Source organism: Acomys minous, assembly GCF_964271855.1.
Source record: "Acomys minous genome assembly, chromosome: 11".
NCBI classification, from domain to species: Eukaryota; Metazoa; Chordata; class Mammalia; order Rodentia; family Muridae; genus Acomys; species Acomys minous.
Window position 1 is genome coordinate 110,622,889 of NC_140492.1, and position 21,116 is coordinate 110,644,004.

A 21,116-nucleotide genomic window follows, 5' to 3' on the forward strand; every position below is an offset into this window, starting at 1 on the left:
TTAGGGGGGAAATGTGTTTTATTTTTTATTTCCAAGGAAAATCTGTATATTATAAAAGCAAGCATTTGTCATATTACCAAGCACAGAGCTAACACTGCAAACTGAACCATTTTAATTACATGTTTGATGATCTAAAAAATCAAATAACTTTGAAAGGCTTCTGTCTCCACTGTTTCATGAAAATCATGTTATCACATTGTACCAACACACTATTCTTTTAAAGGATCAAATAGAAATTAGACCCAATAATTAACTAAGAGTATAGCATATCCTATTGATTATTTTATAGGACCATAAACACTTTAGCATTTGGACATGAAACATGTCTTAACTTTCTGAAGAATATACTAGAAATAAGCAAAACATTTAGAATGCTTTAATATTTCCAGTTAACACCATTTGTATCAGTAACTGCAATGTTGTAACTTTCAGCATTTCACATAACTAATCAATGAAGCTGGTTATTTCTTTAAGGGTTGGGAGGAAGAACAGATGAACAGAAGATGTAAGAATATCAGGTTTCACACTTCAGTTAAAATTTAAAAAATAAAAACTGTTTTTCTTCTCTGTATCAGAACTATCAGACTTGAAGTATGTTTGTTTGCTTTAATCCCATGATTCGTCATCAACTGGATTGGGAGCTTGTGAAGAAGAAATCCCCGTTGTATTCAAAGTGTTCTTGCCCTGGTAATTCTTTTTTTAAAAAGAAAAGAAAAATGAGAGAAACAAGTTATGACAGCCCTCATGTTACATCATCCAGACTGACGTCAGACACTCATACTCTCTACTTCCACTATCCAAAGCAAGTAATGACTTTCTTTTCTTTCTTTCTTTTCTTTTTGTCTTGTTTTGTTTGTTTGTTTCTTTGGAGAAAGTTTCTCTGTGTAGCTTTGGCCTTGAACTCACAATGATCCACCAGCCTCTACCTAACAAGTGCTGGGACTCAAGGTGTGCACCACCATGCCCAGCCAGTAATGCCTTTCTTATAAAATGATTCATTTGGGGGGAAAAAAAAGCCCATACAAACATGTGACTTCTAATTTGTACAAAATAACTCAAGATAATGATTTTTAAAGTCACTGGGTTTTAGAGAGCATAAAAAGTTAATATTACATTTCAAATAGGCATTACAACACTCTACTATACCAAGATCTACTGCAAACAAAACCTGGCATTATCAGTAAGAGTTGTAGCCCACAGCTCTAGCATTCTGTATTAATGATGTGGCCAAAATTAGAGAATTTTCTAGAAAGTTCAGAAGATCTCAATAAATACCAGCAAAAGGAACTGAGGTGCTCAACTATAAACTTCAAATGTGTGTGTATTAAAAGGATAGTTTTAGATTAATTAAATAACATTACCTCACAGATTCAAGCACATTTTCAAAGAGTAATTAGAAATTCATTTCTTCATGTTTCCCAACTAACCTTCCTAGTGTCAACAGATGCAAACACAGCTCCTCTTGTGCTGTTACTGAAGCCGGGAGGCACATATGTGCTAAAGGCAATTTCTTCTAACCATGCAGGAACATCCTGTTGAGCCTTGAGAAAACAAAAATTTCTTATGCAACATGAAATCTCAAAAATTGTAAAATATTTCTCAACAACAAAGAACTATTCAATTTTAAATATTTAAAGTTGCAAAATTAAATGCTTAAACTTACATCTGACAGTACTTTAACTAGAGGTTGTGCTAAGTGATTATCGGATTCAGTATCAAAAAAAGAAATCGCTCTGCCAGTATTTCCACAACGCCCAGTACGCCCAATTCGATGAACATATTCATCAATAGTAGAAGGAAGATCAAAATTGATAACATGTTGAACATTTTCAATGTCGAGCCCTCTGGCAGCCACTGAAGTAGCAACAAGAACCGGGCACTTCCCACAGCGGAAGTCTCCTAGGGCTTGCTCTCGCTCCCTCTGCTCCCGATCACTAAAAAATAAAAGTTTGCATTAGAGCTACTTTTGAGGAATTTATTAAAGTTCATTAACCAGTGTATTTTAAAAGTAAAAGTCACAGCACTTTGTATTAGTTACTATCAGCGCCCCCAGCCCCAACCTTCTCCGCAGTCTTTAGTAGACACAGCCACCCTCTTAGCAGATGGAGTAAGAAACATCTAACAGGAGCAGACGGTCAATTCCAGTGATCCAACTTGTCATTTCTACTCTTGGGGCAGTAATGATTGCTGAAAAAAAAGTCTTAAAGCACAATTCCAGAGTTCTACATATTCAAAAATTATTTTAGATCTTCTAGTAAAGTACCAATAAATTGGTGTTAATGTGCCTTTTTCAGTATTCCACCTTTTCAAAAAGTCAGACATTAGAAAGATTAGATTCAGCATAAAAAGTAATTTTAAATCTAAGAGCCAGAGCCCTTAAGGACCTCTCCTGACAAGTTCCCACTCATGAAGAGTTTGAGGCACTTTTAGCTTGTCTGTCCCTACCTATAAAAACAAAGTTCTTATAAACATAAAGAACGAAGGGCCAGTGACTTAGCCAGTAAGGTCCTGCGCCCAAGGCTAAATTGAATTCTACCTTTGAAACTCATATAGAGGGAGAGAACCAATTCTGAAAAGTTCTTCTCTGACCTCCACATGCACAAGGTAGTGGGAACACACACATAAGAACAATACTAAAATAATACACAGTTTTAAAACAATGAAGAATAACTCCTAGCTATTGATGCAGTTCCCTGATATGAGAGGAAAAAAGAAATAAGAGAGTTAACAGTTGAGATACAGAATCATGAATCCTAATCCTAGTACTAAAATCACATTAATGACAACAGCCATGTATTTCTGAATGAGGAACACATGGTCTGAGAAATGGATCCCTAAGCTATTTTATTTGTGCAAACAGAATATACAGATACAAACTAAGATTTTGTCTCACTATGTGACAGAATCTATGAGACACATTGTCCATATTTGCAGTTTCTCACTGGCCAAAATATTTCATGAGCATGCCTTTTTAATAGCGAACCAAACTTATTTTTAATAGAAAATCTTGTTAATGTACTCACCCATGAATACTTGTAGTTGATATTTTTTCTTGACAAAGGAAAGTTGCAATGAAATCTGCTTTTTTCTTGGTTTCAACAAAAACCATAGTTCTTTCATCACCTACAAAAACAAAATTATTAATATCCAAACTACAAAACTAAGAAAGAAAAAAAACGAACATTAGAGCAAGATAATTTGTCTCAGCCACAACTGAGACAACTGTACTGCCAGCACCTGATTTGGACAAAGTATTTCCTGAATAGATGGATGTCAAGAAAAGAAACAACTTCTTTCCTATTAGATGGATTTTAAAAAATAATAACTGTGCCTTCTTCTCTTAAGTAAATGTAATTAACTTCCTACCGTCTCTCAGCAATTACAAATCTGTCTCGGTCTCTTTTGCCTGTCCATTTCCTATACATGTCTATTACTTCCAACAATAATCCAATCTTTCATCCCACCTAGACTGGTCAAGGCATTTACAGTAATACATGTGACCCTGAGAGGCTAAACTCTATAGTCTAGTCCCAATGTTACCTCTTAATTCAAATCCTTTCATTCCCAGAACATGATACAAAATTAACTGCCACCCTGATACCAAGGCTTAACTCATTAAGTAGTATTTACTTGCTAGATTAAAGTACTAACTGCCATAGATTATTCTGTATGAGGGGTTACTCTATAAAATGCTGAAAAGGAAAGATGGTACGAGCCCTACAGCTTAGCATAAGGAAGAATGGGTGCAGCTCATGAGCACTCTGTCTTAACCTCCTTGTCAGTTTATGTCACATATTACAAGAATTTCATGGTTGCCTGTCACTACACCAGATATTGAAAATAAAAAAATAAAGCACCTGCTCTCATTGTCTATTTAGAGAGAATTAAGTGTGTTAACATGTGAAACTATTAAAATGTTATGTGAATCACAACTAGTTTTCCACTTTTATATGTTATTAGTGTTCGGAAACATCTGATAAAGCTGTTCATCTCAAAATAAGTATTTTATTTCCAAGTTTTTCTAAGCTGGGTAGTATGAATCACACTTGCAGTCACAGCGCTCTGGAAGCTGAGGCAAGATCAGCAGGGAACAGACAGGCAGATGGGAGGTAGGGCTGGAAAGAGGGGAGAGAAAAAGGGAGAAAGAGAGGGGAGTAATAGCAAATACATTATAAACCAGTATAAATCAGAGCTCAGCATGGTGGGTCAAGCCTGTAATCCCAACACTGGGGAAGAGGAGGCAGGAGGATCACCTCACATGCTGGAACAGCCTGGTCTACACAGAGGTCTAGGGCATTCAGACAGGCACAGCAAGACCTTGTCTAAAAATTAACCTGGGAAAGTGAAATAAAAGCCTTTAAGTACTTGCTAATTCACATTTCCAGCTTTTCTTTCTGTTCATTATTACAACTGACTCCTCCTTTCTCTGCCTCAACACTGGCGTTCACACTGAAGTCAAATTACTGAAGTAGGAGAAAGAAAGTGAAGGCAAACTACAGCATGTAAGCAGCCATCAAGATGGCCATACCAAGTATTGCCTGCACAAAACAAAGCTACTTCCAGCAAACACAGCAAAACAAGCAACCTAAGATAAAAAACAATTTGAAGGCAGAGAAAAATTTTTCTCATGGGTATTATGAAAGAATTAGATTCTCAAGTATCCTGCAGCCCTGAAACACTTTACATCCTATGGATATGGAAAGATTCATTAGTAGGCAAGAAATGAGGAGCCTGAAATGCGAGTTGAAGTTGTTTGTCCTTTGAAGACTGCATCTTGCTATGTGGGGCCAAAGGCTGCTCTCAAACTCACAATCCGCCTGCCTCAGTTTCTCAAAGCATGAAGAAACATACATGGTGCTCAACAGAGCTACAGTACTAAAAACAGTGTGCTGTCATCAGCCTTTCTAGTTTTCCAATGTATTAGAAATATAGCATACATACATGTAATGTACATATGTATTTCTGCTAAAATACATTTCAGCCAAGTGTTGTTAAATTAATCTCAAATATCTTCTATATTCAATTTTTATAGAATAAATATTTTATATAATTTATATAAAAACTAAGTCATAAAGTCATCTATAAAAGATTTACAGAAAAATAAGATCTATTAAGTTATACAAAACAATATCATTTAAAAACCAAGTAATGTTTTAAAATCCAGAATCATGACAAAATTATATTAAATGTACCTATGTTTCGTAGAATCTCAACAAGTTTTTCTCTTTTTGAATACTGGCCGACTTGAAGAACAGTCTGCTGAACATCTCTGCAAGCTCCTCCAACTTGTCCAACAGCAACAAACAAATAATTCGACTTTAAAAACTCCCCAGCCAATCTTAAAAGAAAAAATATTACTCTTTAGCTTACCCGTGTCCACTAGTGCTATTTCAGTCCTGCTAATGTCATTCCGTATTAACTAGACAGCAACATGGAACAGTGGTGAAGTCGTTACTTGTATCATCCAAGTATCATTTTCAAAGACAGGATAAAATGTTAAGATTTTTAAAATATACACTTAGTAGCAAAAACATTTGTGTCAGCTTATATACACAGGAATTTTGAGTAAATTCCCTGTCTATGAAAAGTTATGTAAAATGTGAACTACAGTAGTGACTACAACAAGAAGAACTTTTTAAAATTAAAAACTGAACTGTAAGGGGGCCTGGGCAGAGACGCAGTTCAATTGATAGAGTGCTCCTCTGGCATGAACAAAGCCCTGTGTTTGATTACCAGCACCAAATAAACTAGGTTGTGGTGGTACTTGCCTATAATCTCAGCATAGGAGATAGAGGCAGGATGAGCCCCAGAAGCTCAAGATCACCCTTAGCTACATAGTGAGTCTGAGGCCAGTCTGGGATGAAACCCTGTCTCATAAAAGGGAGGGAAGAAGAGGAAGGAAAACCTGACTGAAATGTAAACCTAAAGCCCAGCTCTATTCTAATCTCAACATGTATGAATACATGCTACTGCTCAATTTGTTTTATGAAATATTACTTATGCTACCATTCTTTAAATAAATGATTATGAGTAAACCAGATTACAGGTCAATATTTTCATGTCACAATACTAAAGAAAAATGAGGCCTAAGGGCCATGAAGAATTAAGTTGTGCAAGGTTGCCTGAAACACTGAATGGATCAACACTTTGACACACAATAATTTACTATCAGCTGGCAACTGAAAGGCGCTATGTTACAGCATCTATACGTGCAACTCTAGGGGACACTGCCAAGTAAGGTAGCTGGGCTTTTAGGGCTAAGTAAGGAGGGCACAAGTCTTTAGTAAATTCTACCAGCCTGCATAGCAGTCCCTTATTTTTAGTTGTTTCCTTGAATGTCACAAAATAGCTGATTCAACATACCCAAAACCTAGATAAATCACTGCTTCTTCTTTCTCCTTAGCTATCCTCTTGCTATAAAAAAATGTTTCTTAGTTTCCTCTAATTCTTTTTTTTAATTTAAAAAATTATTTCATTTCCTCCTTCTCTTTTCTCCCTCTATACTCTTCCATACAGCCCTCTCTACCCTGCCCATTTTCAAATTTATGGTCTTTAAATTGTTGTTACATAGTGCATATATGTATGTGTGTATGTACATTCATTCATAAATACATAAACACAGCCTAACCACTCTATAGAATGTTAAGTATCACATATTATAAATTGTATGCATATGTTTTCAGAATGTTATTTTTTTAATATACCTCCTTCTGGGAGAGAGTTAACACCCTCTCTCCCAGGCAAGTGAAATTCTTAGTATCTGTCACCCTCCACTTACTCAGGCACTAATGGCATTAAGAGCACAGAGATGAATACTGGGCATCAGCCTCAAGTAGGACAAATATATTGTGTTTTAAATTCTGCATTAGAATAGTTAGCATTTACTGCACAGATATTAAACGTCAAGAAATGTGCAGTGCTTCCTACAGTTTCTTCCACACGAGACATGGGCAGGACATAGATGAAGTAAAACCTATGTAGAAGAGCCCTCAAAAAGTGTAGGCTCCATCCACAGGAGCATCAAGTAAGGACCTTAGATTTGATTAATTTTCAAATAATGTGAATAATTTTTCAAAATCAGAAAATTAAGGGAATGTGGAGGAGGAACTATCATGATTCACAGTATTTTGGCTTCAAAATATGATACTATTATCCAAATAAGGAAAGGCAGAATTAAAGTGGAAAGTAGGTTCAGTTTTGAACCTCATTAAGAGTCACCACTAACTTTTTTATAAGAAAAAGTACTCCACTAAATTAAATAGAAAAGTCTGTGGCTGACAAAAGAGATCACGTGATAAGAACAGCTTTGAGAGAGTTCCAGGGAGACGAGAATGAAGACTGCACTGTAGTGGATAGAAACACCGGGGAATCGCTCCCAGGAACGGATTTCAACAAGGTCTACTTCCCTGTTCCCATAAACCTCCTTTCTCTCCTATCTAGGGTGGGTGCGTTGGAAGGGAGGTATAAGCATTTAAAGACCCCCAAATAGAATAGGTTTGGAAAAGTTGGAGCCTACAGTATGCAATCCTGATGGTGCTGTTAGACTGTCCTGAATCTCTTAATAAATTACTGACTCAATATGCAGAAAAAGTTGTTCTGCCTATAGAAACTGCTGAATTTACTCCTGATAATTCAGAATTGACTTTGCTATTCATGGAATTGCAACAGGCCATCAGAAGTAGATGTATATTATACTGCCCTGGTTCAGATTTTTGAATGAGAAAAACTTTAAGATGGTAAATTAGAAAATGCACCAAGCACCCTCTTCTCTGACTGAATCAAAGTAAGTGAAGACCACCCACTTCAAAACGAGGGTGGCTGTGGAAAAGCACTGAAATTCAATAGTAACAGTCACAAACCTAGAGAAACACAGATCCTGGATAGTGAAACAGAGCATCAGTGCCTTCTACTATAGATCGCAAAGCATCCTGGCAAAGAGCTGGTCAGAAATGAAAGTGAACGCCTCTGGCAAAGAATTGAGCACTCTGCACAAGCGCAGCCTGAATAGACAATGGCCTACAACCTGGCTCATGGAGAAGTTCCTTATACTGCACAGCAAATAGTCTTAGCTGTAATGCAGGGAAATCATTCTGAGCAGCTTTTACCTAAGCTTGAACTCGGAAAATTTTACTCCCCTATAGTTTCCCATCTAACAGCACTGCTTCTGAATTAAGCGGGTATTGCCTTGAACTCAGCTTGGAGAAGGGACAGTGCAATATACGAAAATCTATCAATGTAAACCACCATATAGGCAAACTGAAAGAAAAAAACCACACACGATCATCTCATTAGATGCTGAAAAGCCTTTTTCAAAATCCAACACCCCTTCATGTTAAAAAGTCTTGGAGAGATCAAGGATACAAGGGGCATAACTAAACACAATAAAGGCACCATTCAGCAAGCCAATGCCAACATCAAATTAAATGGAGAGAAACTTCAAGCAGTTCCACTAAAATCAGGGACAAGAAAAGGCTGTCCACTTTCTCTGTATCTATTCAATACAGCTAGAGCAATAGGACAGCTAAAAGTGATCAAGGGATACGTATCGGAAAGGAAGAAGTCAAAGTATCACTATTCACAGATGGTATGAGAGCAAACATAAGTGACCCCCAAAATCCTACCAGAGAACTCCTAGAGCTGAGAAACACCTTCAGCAAAGTGGCTGGATACAAAATTAACTCAAAACACTCAGTAGCTCTCCTCTATATAAGCAATAAGCGAGATGAGAAAGATATTAGGGAAGCAACACAATAGCCACAAGTAACATGAAGAAGTATCTTGGTGTAACTCTAATCAAGCAAGAGAAAGACCTGTATGACAAGAGCTTCGAGTCTCTGAAGAATGAAACTGAAGAAGATACCAGAAGACGGAAAGATTTCCCATGCTCATGGATAGGTAAAACTAAACATAGTGAAAATGGCCATCTTACCAAAAGCAATCTACAGATTCAATGCAATTCCCATCAAAATAGCAACACAATTACTTGCAGACCTTGAGAGAACAATTCTCAACTTCATATGGAAAAATGAAAAACCCAAGATAGCTAAAACAGTCCTGTACAAAGGCAGAAAGATCATCTGGAGGTATCACCATCCCTGATTTCAAGCTGTACTACAGAACAATAGTTAATTGAAAAAAAAAAACATAGATTGGCATAAAAACAGACAGGTTGATCAATGGAATTGAACTGAAAGCCCAGAAATAAACCCACACTCCTAGGGACACTTGATTTTCAACAAGAAGCCAAATCCATGCAATGGAAGAAAAGAAAGCATCTTCAATGAATGTGTGCATGTAGAAGAATGAAATAGATCCATGTTTACCACCCTGAACAAAACTCAAATCCAAATGGATCAAAGACCTCAACACAAAACGAGATACACTGAATCTAATAGAAAAGAAAGTGAGAACAGCCTTAAATTCATTGGTACAAGAGACAACTTCCTGAACAGAACACCAACAGCTCAGACACTAAGATCAACAATTAATCAAAAAGACATCATGAAACTGAAAAGCTTCTGCAAGGCAACAGACAACATCAACAGAACAAAATGGCAGCCTATAGAATGGGAAAAGATCTTCACCAACCCAACATCTGACAGATATCCAATATATATTGAATATATATATTATTCCCACCAAACCAAATAACACAATTTAAAAATGGGGTACAGAGCTAAACAGAGAATTCGCAATTAAGAAATCTCTAAATAGGCAAGAAGCACTTAAAGAAATGTTCAAGCATCCTTAGTATCACGAAAATGCAAATCAAAACAACTCCAAGATGATATCTTACACCTATCATAATGGCTAATATCAAAAACTCAAGTGATAGCACATGCTGTCAAGGATGTGGAGAAAGGGGAACACTCCTCCATTGCTGGTAGGAATGAAACCTTATATAACCACTTTGAAAATCAATCTGGTGGTTTCTTAGAAAATTGGGAATGGCTCTACCTCAAGACCACTATACCAAAAAGATGCTCCTCCATACCACAACAGCTGCTCAACTACGTTCATAGCAGCTTTCTTCATAGTAGCCAGAAACTGGAAACAACCTAGATGTCCCTCAACCAAAGAAAATGTGGTAAACTTACATAATGGAATACTACTCAGATATTAAAAACAAAGCTATTATGCAATTTGCAGGCAAATGGATGATACTAGAAAATATTATCCCAACTGAGGTAACCCAGACCCATAAACATATCCATGGTATGTATGCACTTATAAGTGGATATTAGGCATAAAGTACAGAATAGGCATGCTATAATCCACAGACCCAAGGAAGATAAGTAACAAGGACCACCCAAGGGAGGATGTTTGAATCTAACTCAAAAGGGGAAATATACATCTGAAGTGGATGAAGGGAGGAAACTGGGTCGGAGAGGGGGTGGGAATGGAATGAAGGTAGAGATCAGGTGTGGGGAGAGAGGAAAGTACTGAGAGAGAGACAACAGAAATTAGTGGAGGGTGTCTCTGGGAGGGGGAAAAGCTCCAGGAAACCTATGGGGGTGACCCTAGCTGAGACTCCTAGCAGCAAAGGAATGTGGAGCCTGAAGCAGCCACCTCCTGTACTCAGGTGGGACTTCCAGTGAGGAAGGGAGAAACCAACCCACTCACAAAACTTTTAACCTAAATTTTGTCCTGCCTACGAGACGTAGAGAAATAAAGATGGAGCAGAGATTGAGGGACTGGCCAAGCAATGACTGGCCCAATTCCGAGACCCATCCCATAGGAGAGAGCCAACCCTTTGACTTTCAATGTTACTCTGCTATGCTTGCAGATGGGAACCTAGCTTAACTGTCTTCTGAGAGGCTTCATCCAGCAGCTGATGGAAAGAGATGCAGAGATCTAGAGCCAAACAACGTACTTGGGGACTCTTGTGGAAGAGTGGGGCAAGGACTGTGGGAGCCAGAAGGGTCAAGGACACTACAAGAAGACCTACAGAGTAAACTAACCTGAGCCATTCTACATATATGTAGCAGATGTGCAGCTTTGTCATCATGTGGGTCCCCTAACAAATGGAGTAGGCTGTCTCTGACTCTGTTGCCTGGCTTTGGATCCACTTCCCCTAGCTGGGCTGCCTTGTCTGGCCTTAGTGGGAGAGGGTGCACTTAGTCCTACTGAGGCTTGATATGCTAGGGTGGGTTTGTACCATTGGTGGGGGGGGGTAGGGGGGGTCTGAGGGTGGGACTGGGAGAAGAGGAGGGAGGGGGCTGAGATCAGGCTGTAAAGTGATTAAATTAATAATGGGCAAGAGGGAATCCAACAACAAGAAAAAGAAAACAGAAAAAGCCACTGAAAGTTCCATGCTTTAGGAAAATACTTTGTGTTCCCTCTTCATACTGGTATCTTGGAAGCCAGCTACAGGATTTCTGAAGTACAATAGCCATGGCATATCATTTCCAACTTTAGAACATCAGAATTAAAAGAGATGGATTTATGGAAGCTCCCCAACCTCGATCCAGCATGGATAGTAGTTGTAAGCTGATCAATGCTCTCTGCCCTCCATGTGGGCAGCATCAGCCCTGGCCTAGCCATGTCAAATAGTGCTGGATGAAGCACTGAAGGAGAAAACCCTCTATTTCTACACAGTTCACACTGACATGCTAGGCAACTGGGAGGGGTTCCAACTATTCTTGCCAATCATCTTGAGCATTTGCTCTTCCCAAGAGCCACAGCCTACGAAGACACAAAAGGAAGCTCTGACCATCTTGAGTTGCCATATCCACTCTTGCCTAAATGGTCAACCACAAGAGAAGAAAGGCTTTTATTAAGACTTTCTATCACTGCTGTTTTACTTTAAGATATGCATTTTTCTTTCCTTCTTCTTTTAGTAATTAATTTTTCCTCCTCCTCTTTAGATTATTTTTGCCTATTTCTTTTGACATTTAAGATTTTTCTTCCTTCATAAAATTAATTTATGTCTAACATTCCAGTTCTGTGTTTTGCTACGTTCTCTTCTGTTGTTGTTGAGGTAGTTATTTTTTACTTTGATTATCTTTGATTTGTTTCAATCTGTGGTTGTTTGATTGCTTTGGTGTAGTGCTGGGGATGGAGCTTGACCCTTTGAGCATGTTGGGTAGCAAATTTTGCTACTGAAATACACCACCAAGCACAACCAAAATAAACTGGACTTTATCCACCTACCAGCCAGTCCTGCTTGAACTTTAGCAGATACTTCAAATTAAGTAATAGAGTGCCTGAAAATCCCCAGATGATGACCTGACCCCAGGAAGGCACAGTGAGAAGGGTTCTAACAAGCCATCCTGTATATTTACCCCATAGCAATAGTAGAGATAAGCAACACAAAGATTTGAAGTCTTTATACTTGATTTCAAAAATATAATACAAGCCATAGTAACAAAACTTCATGGTAGTAGCATAAAATCAGACTCACAGAGGAATAAAGTAAAGGACCCAAAAGTGAATGTACACATCTACAATCAAGTGAATCTCACTCAATAAAGGCGTCAACAGCACACTGCAAAGTACCAGGTTTGGTGGCACATACCTTTAATCCCAGAACCTGGGAAGAGTCAGGTGAAACTCTGTGTCTTTAAGATAGGACAATATAGTAAGACCCTATCTTAAAAATAAAACAAAACAAACACACAAAAACCACTGGGGGCGGGGGAGTGTCAATGAATGGTTTTGGGAAAGCTAACTACATGTAGAACACTGAAATTAGTCCTGCACCTCTAACCTTGTACAGAAATCAATTCAACACAACCAGACACCTAAAATTCTGAAACTACTAGAAAAAAGGCAAACAACTCCTCAGGATACTGGCACGAGCAACAACTTCCTAAACTACCATGACATGACATCCAGCTGTATCATTCCTAAAAGAAATGAAGTCAGCATACAAAAGACACCGAATATCCATGTTTAGTGTTGAGTTATTTGCAGCACTCCATATAAGGAATTAATCTCACTGCCCACATTTGCAGAAAAATGGATAGAACTGTTAAACAAAATAATCTATATGGAGAAAGATAAACATCTCATGTAGCTTCTTGGAAGTGCAAAGTTTAATTTAAAAATAGAAAGGGCTCTGTGGGAAGCAGAAACAAGAGGATTGCTGGGGCTTATGGCCACCAGCCGGGTCCCCAGCCCCACCCCCAACCCAAGGATCTGAGTTCAGATCGCCAGTGTCCATGCCAAAATCTGGCCACAGCAGCATGAATCTGTAATTCCAGCTCTGGCAGCACAGACAGGCAGATCCCCAGAGCTCACTGACCAGCCAGCCTAGGCCAATCGGAGTTTCAGGCTCAGTGAGAGAACCTATCTCAAACCACAAAATGGAAGATACTGTCCTCTGATGTCAACAGGCATGCCCAAATGGTACCTGTACAAACATACATGCATATACCACACACTTAAGAGAAATATAATTTTAAATTACAAAGATTAAAAACTAGGCAGAGGGCTGGAGAGATGGCTCAGAGGTTAAGAGCACTGGCTGCTCTTCCAGAGGTCCTGAGTTCAACTCCCAGCAACCACATGGTGCCTCACAACCATCTATATTGTGATCTGATGTCCTCTTCTGGCCTGCAGGTATACATTCAGGCAGAGCACTGTATACATAATAATAAATAGATAAATCTTTAAAATAAAATTAAATTAAATTAAAATAAAAATAGGCAGAGAATAGGCAACAGGTAAAATTTTAATGCAGGCAATGAATACTTGGGGTGAGCCCCCAATATCCAGTATGAAAACCCTCTTTTTGAGTTGTTAGCCAATGGAGTCCCCAAAACATTGGTTGCCTCACAGATCTGAAGTTAAGTCCCCATGGCTGAAGAGTTCAACTTCAAACAGTGGACTTGGAAGAAATCAAGCTAGATATGACCTGGAAACCTCCTCCCAGAGGACTAGCTTTCAGAGGCTGTGGATGAGAACGGTCTCCATACACTTATAAGTGTGAACTCATGGTCCCCAGCTAGTGGTACTGTTTGTGAAAGATAAGGAGGTGTAGGCCTGTTGGGGTAGGTGTGGTCTTGTTGGGAGAATTATATTATTTAGGGTGGGCTTTGAGGTTTTAAAAGCCCACACGGCCCAGTCTCTAACTCTTTGCCGCCTACACATCAGAATATAAGCCCGTAGCTACTGCTCCAGCAACCATGCCTGCCTGCCGGCCAACGATCAGACCACCACGATGGTCATGGGATAACCTCCTGAAATGATAAGCAAGCCCTCCAATTAAGTGCCTTCTTTTAAAAGTTGCCTCAGTCGTGTTTTCATCCCAGCAACAGAAGTTGGCACCAGGGAGTGGTGCACTGCCTGGCCATGCTGCTTGTTGGTGGAATGTCAACTTCAGGATTTTGGATTAGGAATCCAAAATTGGATGCTTAAGCAGAGGAGCTTAGTGGAGCATGGGAAATAAAGAGTTCTGACAGAAATGTGCACAGTAGAGGCACCACTCAAAGAACAGTATCAACTGTCCTAAAGACCATTCCTATGATATTTTGGCAAAGAATGTTCCTGCTTTTGCCTTTGTCCAAAAAATCTGCCAGAGGCTAAATTTAAGAATTTTAGACTAATGTCACTGGCAGATGAAATTTCAAGACAGCCTAGTACTGACTGTGTCATGTGGTTATTAATGATCATTCTTATGGAGATCTACAATGAAAGAACAAATGGGGTGGGGAAGAAATTAAAAATGTACTTGAGGAGGAAAAGAACACCAGGGTATATAATGATGAAGACCATTCCTGTGCTCAAGAAAAGAGGTTTAAAGAAAGGCCAGATATTGAATGGGATAAAGGGAATGGTGCCCTCAGGGCAAGACACCACCCAGTTGTGATACTTACAAACCCCAATAATGACCAGCACTGAAAAATATCAGCAGAGGTGCAACAGTGGCATTTATTCCCCGAGGATAACCAACAGCTGTCTTCACTGGAGTTAAGGCCCATTCAGTAAGACAGGATTCAGGCCTGGTATTAAGGCCATAGACCCTAAAGGAAACCTTGTTATTTGCTGTTTTACTAAACCAGGATAATTTCTAGAAGCATTCTAAATACTTACCATACAAGTGTGGTTCTCATTCGCCACCAAAGAAGCTTCTTTCTTACAGCAGAAAAAGACCATTATAGAAAAGCACAACTGGTCAAACTTCAGATAACTGGCCATGGGATGCCCAGCCCCAACTGATAAATCTACAAGATAACTCCTCCAACTAAAGCTCAGGGAATATTACCAAAAAAAAAAAAAAAAAAAAAAGGTGTGGGGAATTCTAATAGCCAAGGTCTGTCTGCTGTCAAACTCTGTACATGTCAAGGAAACTATCACTAGGAAGTTTCAACAATAGGATTAGCTAAATGAGATCTCCACAAGGACACCATCAGTTGCCATGCTAGTTTAGATGGGGAGCTCCCACAAGGCCCCACAGCTAGATGAAGAGCTACGGCAATTAATGACTGCTAAGAGAAGGAGAAACAATATTCCTCAAGAAAGAGTCTCAATTAATTATCCAATACTAAGTGGCCAGTCCTAATACATATACATGTGTGGGGGGGGGTGTAGGGAGAGAAATAATGTATATATAACAATAATAAAGACAACAATAACAAAACAATAAAGAAAAAGAGGCCCTGAATTTCAGAGTGAATAAGGATATAGGAGTAGCTAAAGGGAAGAGGGGAGTAATGATGTAAATATAGTATACATATATTAATTTTAATTTTTTTAAAAAAATGAATCCAGAAACAAAATGTAAATAATTTAGAATCAAGAGATCTTCTACTTATCACGTATATCCAAGGCTAATAATCAAACATTACTCACAAAAGATCCACACATACCACTAGTGACAGTAGTATACATGAATCATTTTGAGTGGTCAACATAAAAATACTTTCCTAGCCAGGCATGGTGGCACACGCCTGTAATCCCAGCACTCTGAGAGGTAGAGGCAGGCAGATCTCGGTGAGTTTGAGGCCAGTCTGGTCTATAAAGCAAGCCCAAGACAGCCAAGGCAACACAGAGAAACCCTGTCTCAAAAAACCAAAAAACGCAAAACCACACCAAAACAAAAATACTTTGCTATTTTGAAGAAAATCTTAAAAGGAACAGCAGCAGAAATATTATCTTCTAATTGGTTAGGTTAATGTCTACTTCATATTATCAACACTGATAGGAATGTTGGCACTCTATTTCAAATTTAAAATACAATGCAATCACTAACAAATCACTTTATAAAACAAAAACAAATCCAGAATCAAAATGTAAATAATTTAAAATCAAGAGATCTTCTATTTCTCATATATGTCCCAGGTTAAGAACCAAACATGACTCATTTACTATGAAAGCACTATACACTGTTGATTAGTGGAGTTGAAGAGACAGCTGAGCAGTTACGAGCGCAGGCTGCCCTTCTCGTGGACCAGCACCCATATGGTAGCTCACAACTGCCTGTAACTCCATTCCCAATGTCTTTTGACCTCCTCAGGCATTACATACACATGGCACAAACATACATGCAGACAAAGCACCCACATACACAAAATAATTTTAGAAAAAGAAATGACTATCTTAAGTACCACTAAGAAACTGTTGTAATGCTCTACGATTTCGTTTTTCTACAATAAAGATCTTTCTAATTTCTTTGGAAAGTTTTGATCACATAAGTAAAACAAATCAAAGGCCAATGCCAAACCAAACCAAGAACCTGTGGAGTTTGATACACTAGCACAAGATTCCACACAGTATTCTGTGAGGCAAGAGACCAACTTTGCATCAAAGAAGCAGGTCTGTATTCTAGGATCCACAGGTTACATCACAGCCAGCCCTCCTACAGCCTCCAAGCCTGTGAGAACTGTGTTTTCTGTGGAAAGAATAGCCAATGGACCACCCTGGAGACAACTTTTTATGAAACAGGATCTTTATATGATGTGGAAGCCAGAGATGATAATCTACCATTATTTCCCCAGTGAGTCAATCCACTGAGAAAATCTCTGCTTCCTGACCTCTCCTTCTTAGATGGGGAGGAACAGAGTTCCTAGTTCTGAAAGAGAACAGTTCCATCAGACAAACAAGCAAGAATTCTACAGAGTCTAGGCTACTGGCATTGCCTAGACTCTCTAGGCTCCCTGTGCCAAGTAAGGGACTAGCTGGTAGAAAAGCCATCCTATGAGGGATGTGCCATCCCAGTCCCTGAATTCATAAAACCACAGGATACACAGGATGATCCCCAAGTGTCTGTCAGTAATTGGTATGTGAACTTTCTACCAAAGCTCAATTCTCTTAAATCCTATACATTTAGGATTAAAAATAAGGCACAGTGAAAGTAACTTTTATAACACTTATCCGTTTCCAGCTACACACATACACACACACACACACGGGAGGGGGAAGAGAGAGGCTGAGACTCTGATCATAATGCAAAGTCAGAAAAAGAAGTTGGAAATATAAAGAAAAGTGGCAAACTTTAAAGCATACACCTACTTTTGTATTGGATGTATAAATTTTGCTTTAAAAAAGCAATTAAACTATCTAAACCCAGAATATTCACATTGCTTTCACTTGGTAAATACCTATGTTATTATGTATATGTGTACATGCAGGTGTGCTCACATGTCCATACATCTGCATGTTTGTGTGTGGTTGTACATGTGCAGGTCAGAGGTCAACCTTGTTTTCTGAGACAGGGTTTCTTACTGAAATCTGGGACCTGCCTACCAGGCTACAGGAATTGGCCTATCTCTGCACCCTCAGCACTGGAGTTAACAAGCCGACATTGTGTATGTGTGCTGAGGGTTAAATTCAGGTCTTCACACCTGAACGACAGGCACTTTACCTATCCCTAAAGTAATTAATTCTGAGACAGTCTCACTATGTAACCCTGGCTGGCCTTCAACTCAGAGATTCATCTTTCTCTGTCTCCTAAGTGTTGGAACCAAAGGAACACATTACCATGCACACCTTTGTTTTTGAGAAAAAAAATATTTACCTCTGGATTTCTTCTGGAAAGGTTGCACTGAATAAAAGGGTTTGGCGTTGTTCCTTTGATGGCATTCCAGGACAAGAAATTAACTTCTTCATTTCTGGTCCAAAACCCATATCCAGCATTCGATCAGCTTCATCCAAAACTAAGTACTTGACTTGCTTGAGACCAATCTTTAAGGATATTTTCAAAGACAAGAACAGAAAACGCATACTAGTTTACATTTTGCTAAGATATGCACCACAATTCAACTGTTTAAAAGTACTCTTAGGGGCTATTTATGTCAACTTGACACAAGCTAGAATCATCTGGGAAGGGACTCTCAGTTGAAAAAAATATGCCTTCATCAAACTGGCCTTTGGGGCCTTTTCTTGATTAATGATCTATGTTGGGGGTCCAGCTCACACTGTTTGATGCCACCTCTGGTCTGGTGGTGCTGGGTTGCTGTAAGAAAGGACGATGAGCAAATCCTAAGGAGTAAGCAAGCCAGTAAACAGGTTTCCTCCATGGCCTGAGCTTCAGTTTCCTACCTCCGAGTTCCAGCTATGTTTTGAGTTCCTGCCCTAATTTCCTTCAAAGATGGACTATAATGTGGAACCCTTTCCTGCTCAGGCTGGTTTTGGTCATGGTGTTTCATCACAGCAGCAGAAAACCTACCTACTACATAGAAAGTCAAGGCATACAATTGTTAGCCTCACCATAGATAATATTAATATAGCTGATCTAAACTTTTACTAGTATGTAAACTATTTTATAAATTAAATTTAAAAGAACCTAAGCAGGACACAGAGGCACACACCTATAATCTCAGCACTCAGGGAGGCAGAGGCAGGCAGATCTCTGTGAGTCTGAAGCCCAGCCTGCTCTACAAAACAAGTCCAGTATTGCCAAGGCTACACACAAGCGAAACCCTGCCTCTAAAAAACCCATTAATTAAAAAGTAAAAACAAAAACAAAAACAGTTCCTAACATATTTACCGTAATACTTTAACCTAGACACTTACTGCAGTTACTTGAATGTTTTATCTCTAGTGTTTAACCTATTAGGCACTAGTCATACATAGTTTGAATCATGAATAAATGTGAAACTAAATTTTGTATTTTAAAATATATGTAGTCACATATAGCTAGTAGTTAACTTGTATTAGACAGCATGGATTCATGCTATATCATAGGGTGAAATCAAACTCCTTGATGTGAGAAAATAAAATCTAACATGAAATACTCAAACTATATTAACTTTTTTTTTTTTTTTTTTTTTGGTTTGAGACAGGATCTCTCTATATAGCCTTGGCTATCCTGGAACTACAAGTGACTTTGATACTACAAAGATGGTTAGTAAGAAATCTAACATTGATTTCTCTAGCTGCCTTTAACAAATTTCTTTTTTAGAGGTACATTTATCATAAAAGAACATGTTTTAAGTACCTCCTTTAGAGAACATAAAATAATCTACTGCAGTTCATTAACATGATCTTAAAGAATTAAAAGAAGTAATAATTGGGGCTGGAGAGATGGCTCAGAGGTTAAGAGCACTGGGTGCTCTTCCAAAGGTCCTGAGTTCAATTCCCAGCAACCACATGGTAGCTCACAACCACCTATAATGAGTTCTGGTGACCTCTTCTAGTGTGCAGGTATACATGCAGACAGAACACTGTATAAATAAAAAATAAGTAAATCTTAAAAAACAAAGAAAGAGATATAATAATTGGGTATGATATTCCCAAGTAAATATATAGCCCTAAAAATCTCTTCTTCAAAGACTTAGAAAATTAACAACTTTAACAAAAACAAATTTTTTTCTGAGACAGAGTTTTCTCTGTGTAGCCTTAGCTGTCCTGGATTCACTTTATAGACCAGGCTGGCCTTGAACTCACAGAGATCTGCCTACCTCTGCCTCCCTGAGTGCTAGAAATACAGGTGTGCACGACTGCGCCCAGCTAATTAACAAAATTAAAATTATCATATTACTACCATTCACATATTTTAATAGAAGATAAAGTTACTGATGCCCCAAAGAATGTCTTAGAAAAAGACTACTTTACCAGCACACAGATGAAACTATATAAAAGTATTAACTGTATTCCTCCATGTAATAACGTATCACTGGAATCAGATCCAGATTCTAACACTAACTTACGGACTTGCGCCAACTACAGACTTCTTAAATAATTATCTGAGTTTGTTCCTCAAGTGTAATATGGAAAATCCTATGCCTTGTTGGGATTATCTTGACAATTATGAAAATGAATTTGAAGCACCTGCTAGAACCAAGCCATAACTAGCGCTCTACAGGAAATACGTGTCTCATTATTCACTTCCTTTCCCTATAATAAAATAACCATGGCTTACCTTTTCTTTACCTATGATATCCATCAGCCTCCCTGGAGTAGCACATAATATATTACAGCCTTGTACTATCTGTCGAATTGAATGCCCAAACTGGGTTCCCCCATATATGACAACAGCTCTTACACAAGTCCTACAGATAAGAGAAGTATCATTTTCTAGTTATTTGGAAATTATTCGTTTGTTTCTAACACTTTACAAAGCAAGATCCATAAAGAAAAAAAATTCAACTATCTAAAAAAATGTTAAATTCTGTTCAGAAAGTGAAGTTTATAATGCCGAAAAGCAATCTGATTAAAGGGCTGCTTAAAACAGTGAGAAATACCACTATCATCCTTCCTCCCCAAATCACTGATTCACGCAAAAGAATCACAAAAACTGACTGGTGACTTTCTCCCTTCGCTGCCTGCACTGACCGCACTCTCTAGTACTGACAGCTGGCCAGCAAGGAGGAAGCTTCCTGGTCAGTACCAACATCCAAATATAAATATCCATCTCTAGGTACAGATAGTATCTAAAGTTACCAAGCATGCTTTTTGTTTTTGAAAATGGTTCTCGTCTTTTACTCAATTTAAAGTCAGATACCAACACAATACTAAGCAATTTATACATAATTTTTGCAAAAGCGCTATAAGGATTGACATTAAAGAGATTTTAATAATCATTTTAAATTTTATAAAAATAAAAGGCTTGTGGTTTATAAATATTAAGTGCTAAAAAAAAACACTAAAATTCCAGTGGATAACCTATAGATAACAGATGGATAATTCATGGAAAAGCAAGCACTCTAAAAGTAGTTCCACCTGATAATAAT

The 21,116-nt window shown here is 38.4% G+C and overlaps 1 protein-coding gene across 3 annotated transcripts in view; it reads right to left on the reverse strand.

Moving 5' to 3' along the window:
• The window catches only part of DDX4 (DEAD-box helicase 4), a 58,012-nt gene continuing 36,896 nt past the window's right edge, over positions 1-21,116 (reverse strand). For all 3 annotated transcript variants that reach the window (XM_084802061.1, XM_084802059.1, XM_084802060.1), the window contains 7 exons: positions 20,306-20,435; positions 17,960-18,126; positions 5,193-5,338; positions 3,024-3,123; positions 1,664-1,934; positions 1,428-1,541; positions 1-693 (listed from right to left, as the gene is read on the reverse strand). In XM_084802061.1, the coding sequence (XP_084658187.1) occupies positions 607-693; positions 1,428-1,541; positions 1,664-1,934; positions 3,024-3,123; positions 5,193-5,338; positions 17,960-18,126; positions 20,306-20,435 (1,015 nt within the window). In that variant the 3' untranslated portion in view covers positions 1-606. The remainder of the gene's footprint in view (positions 694-1,427; positions 1,542-1,663; positions 1,935-3,023; positions 3,124-5,192; positions 5,339-17,959; positions 18,127-20,305; positions 20,436-21,116) is intronic.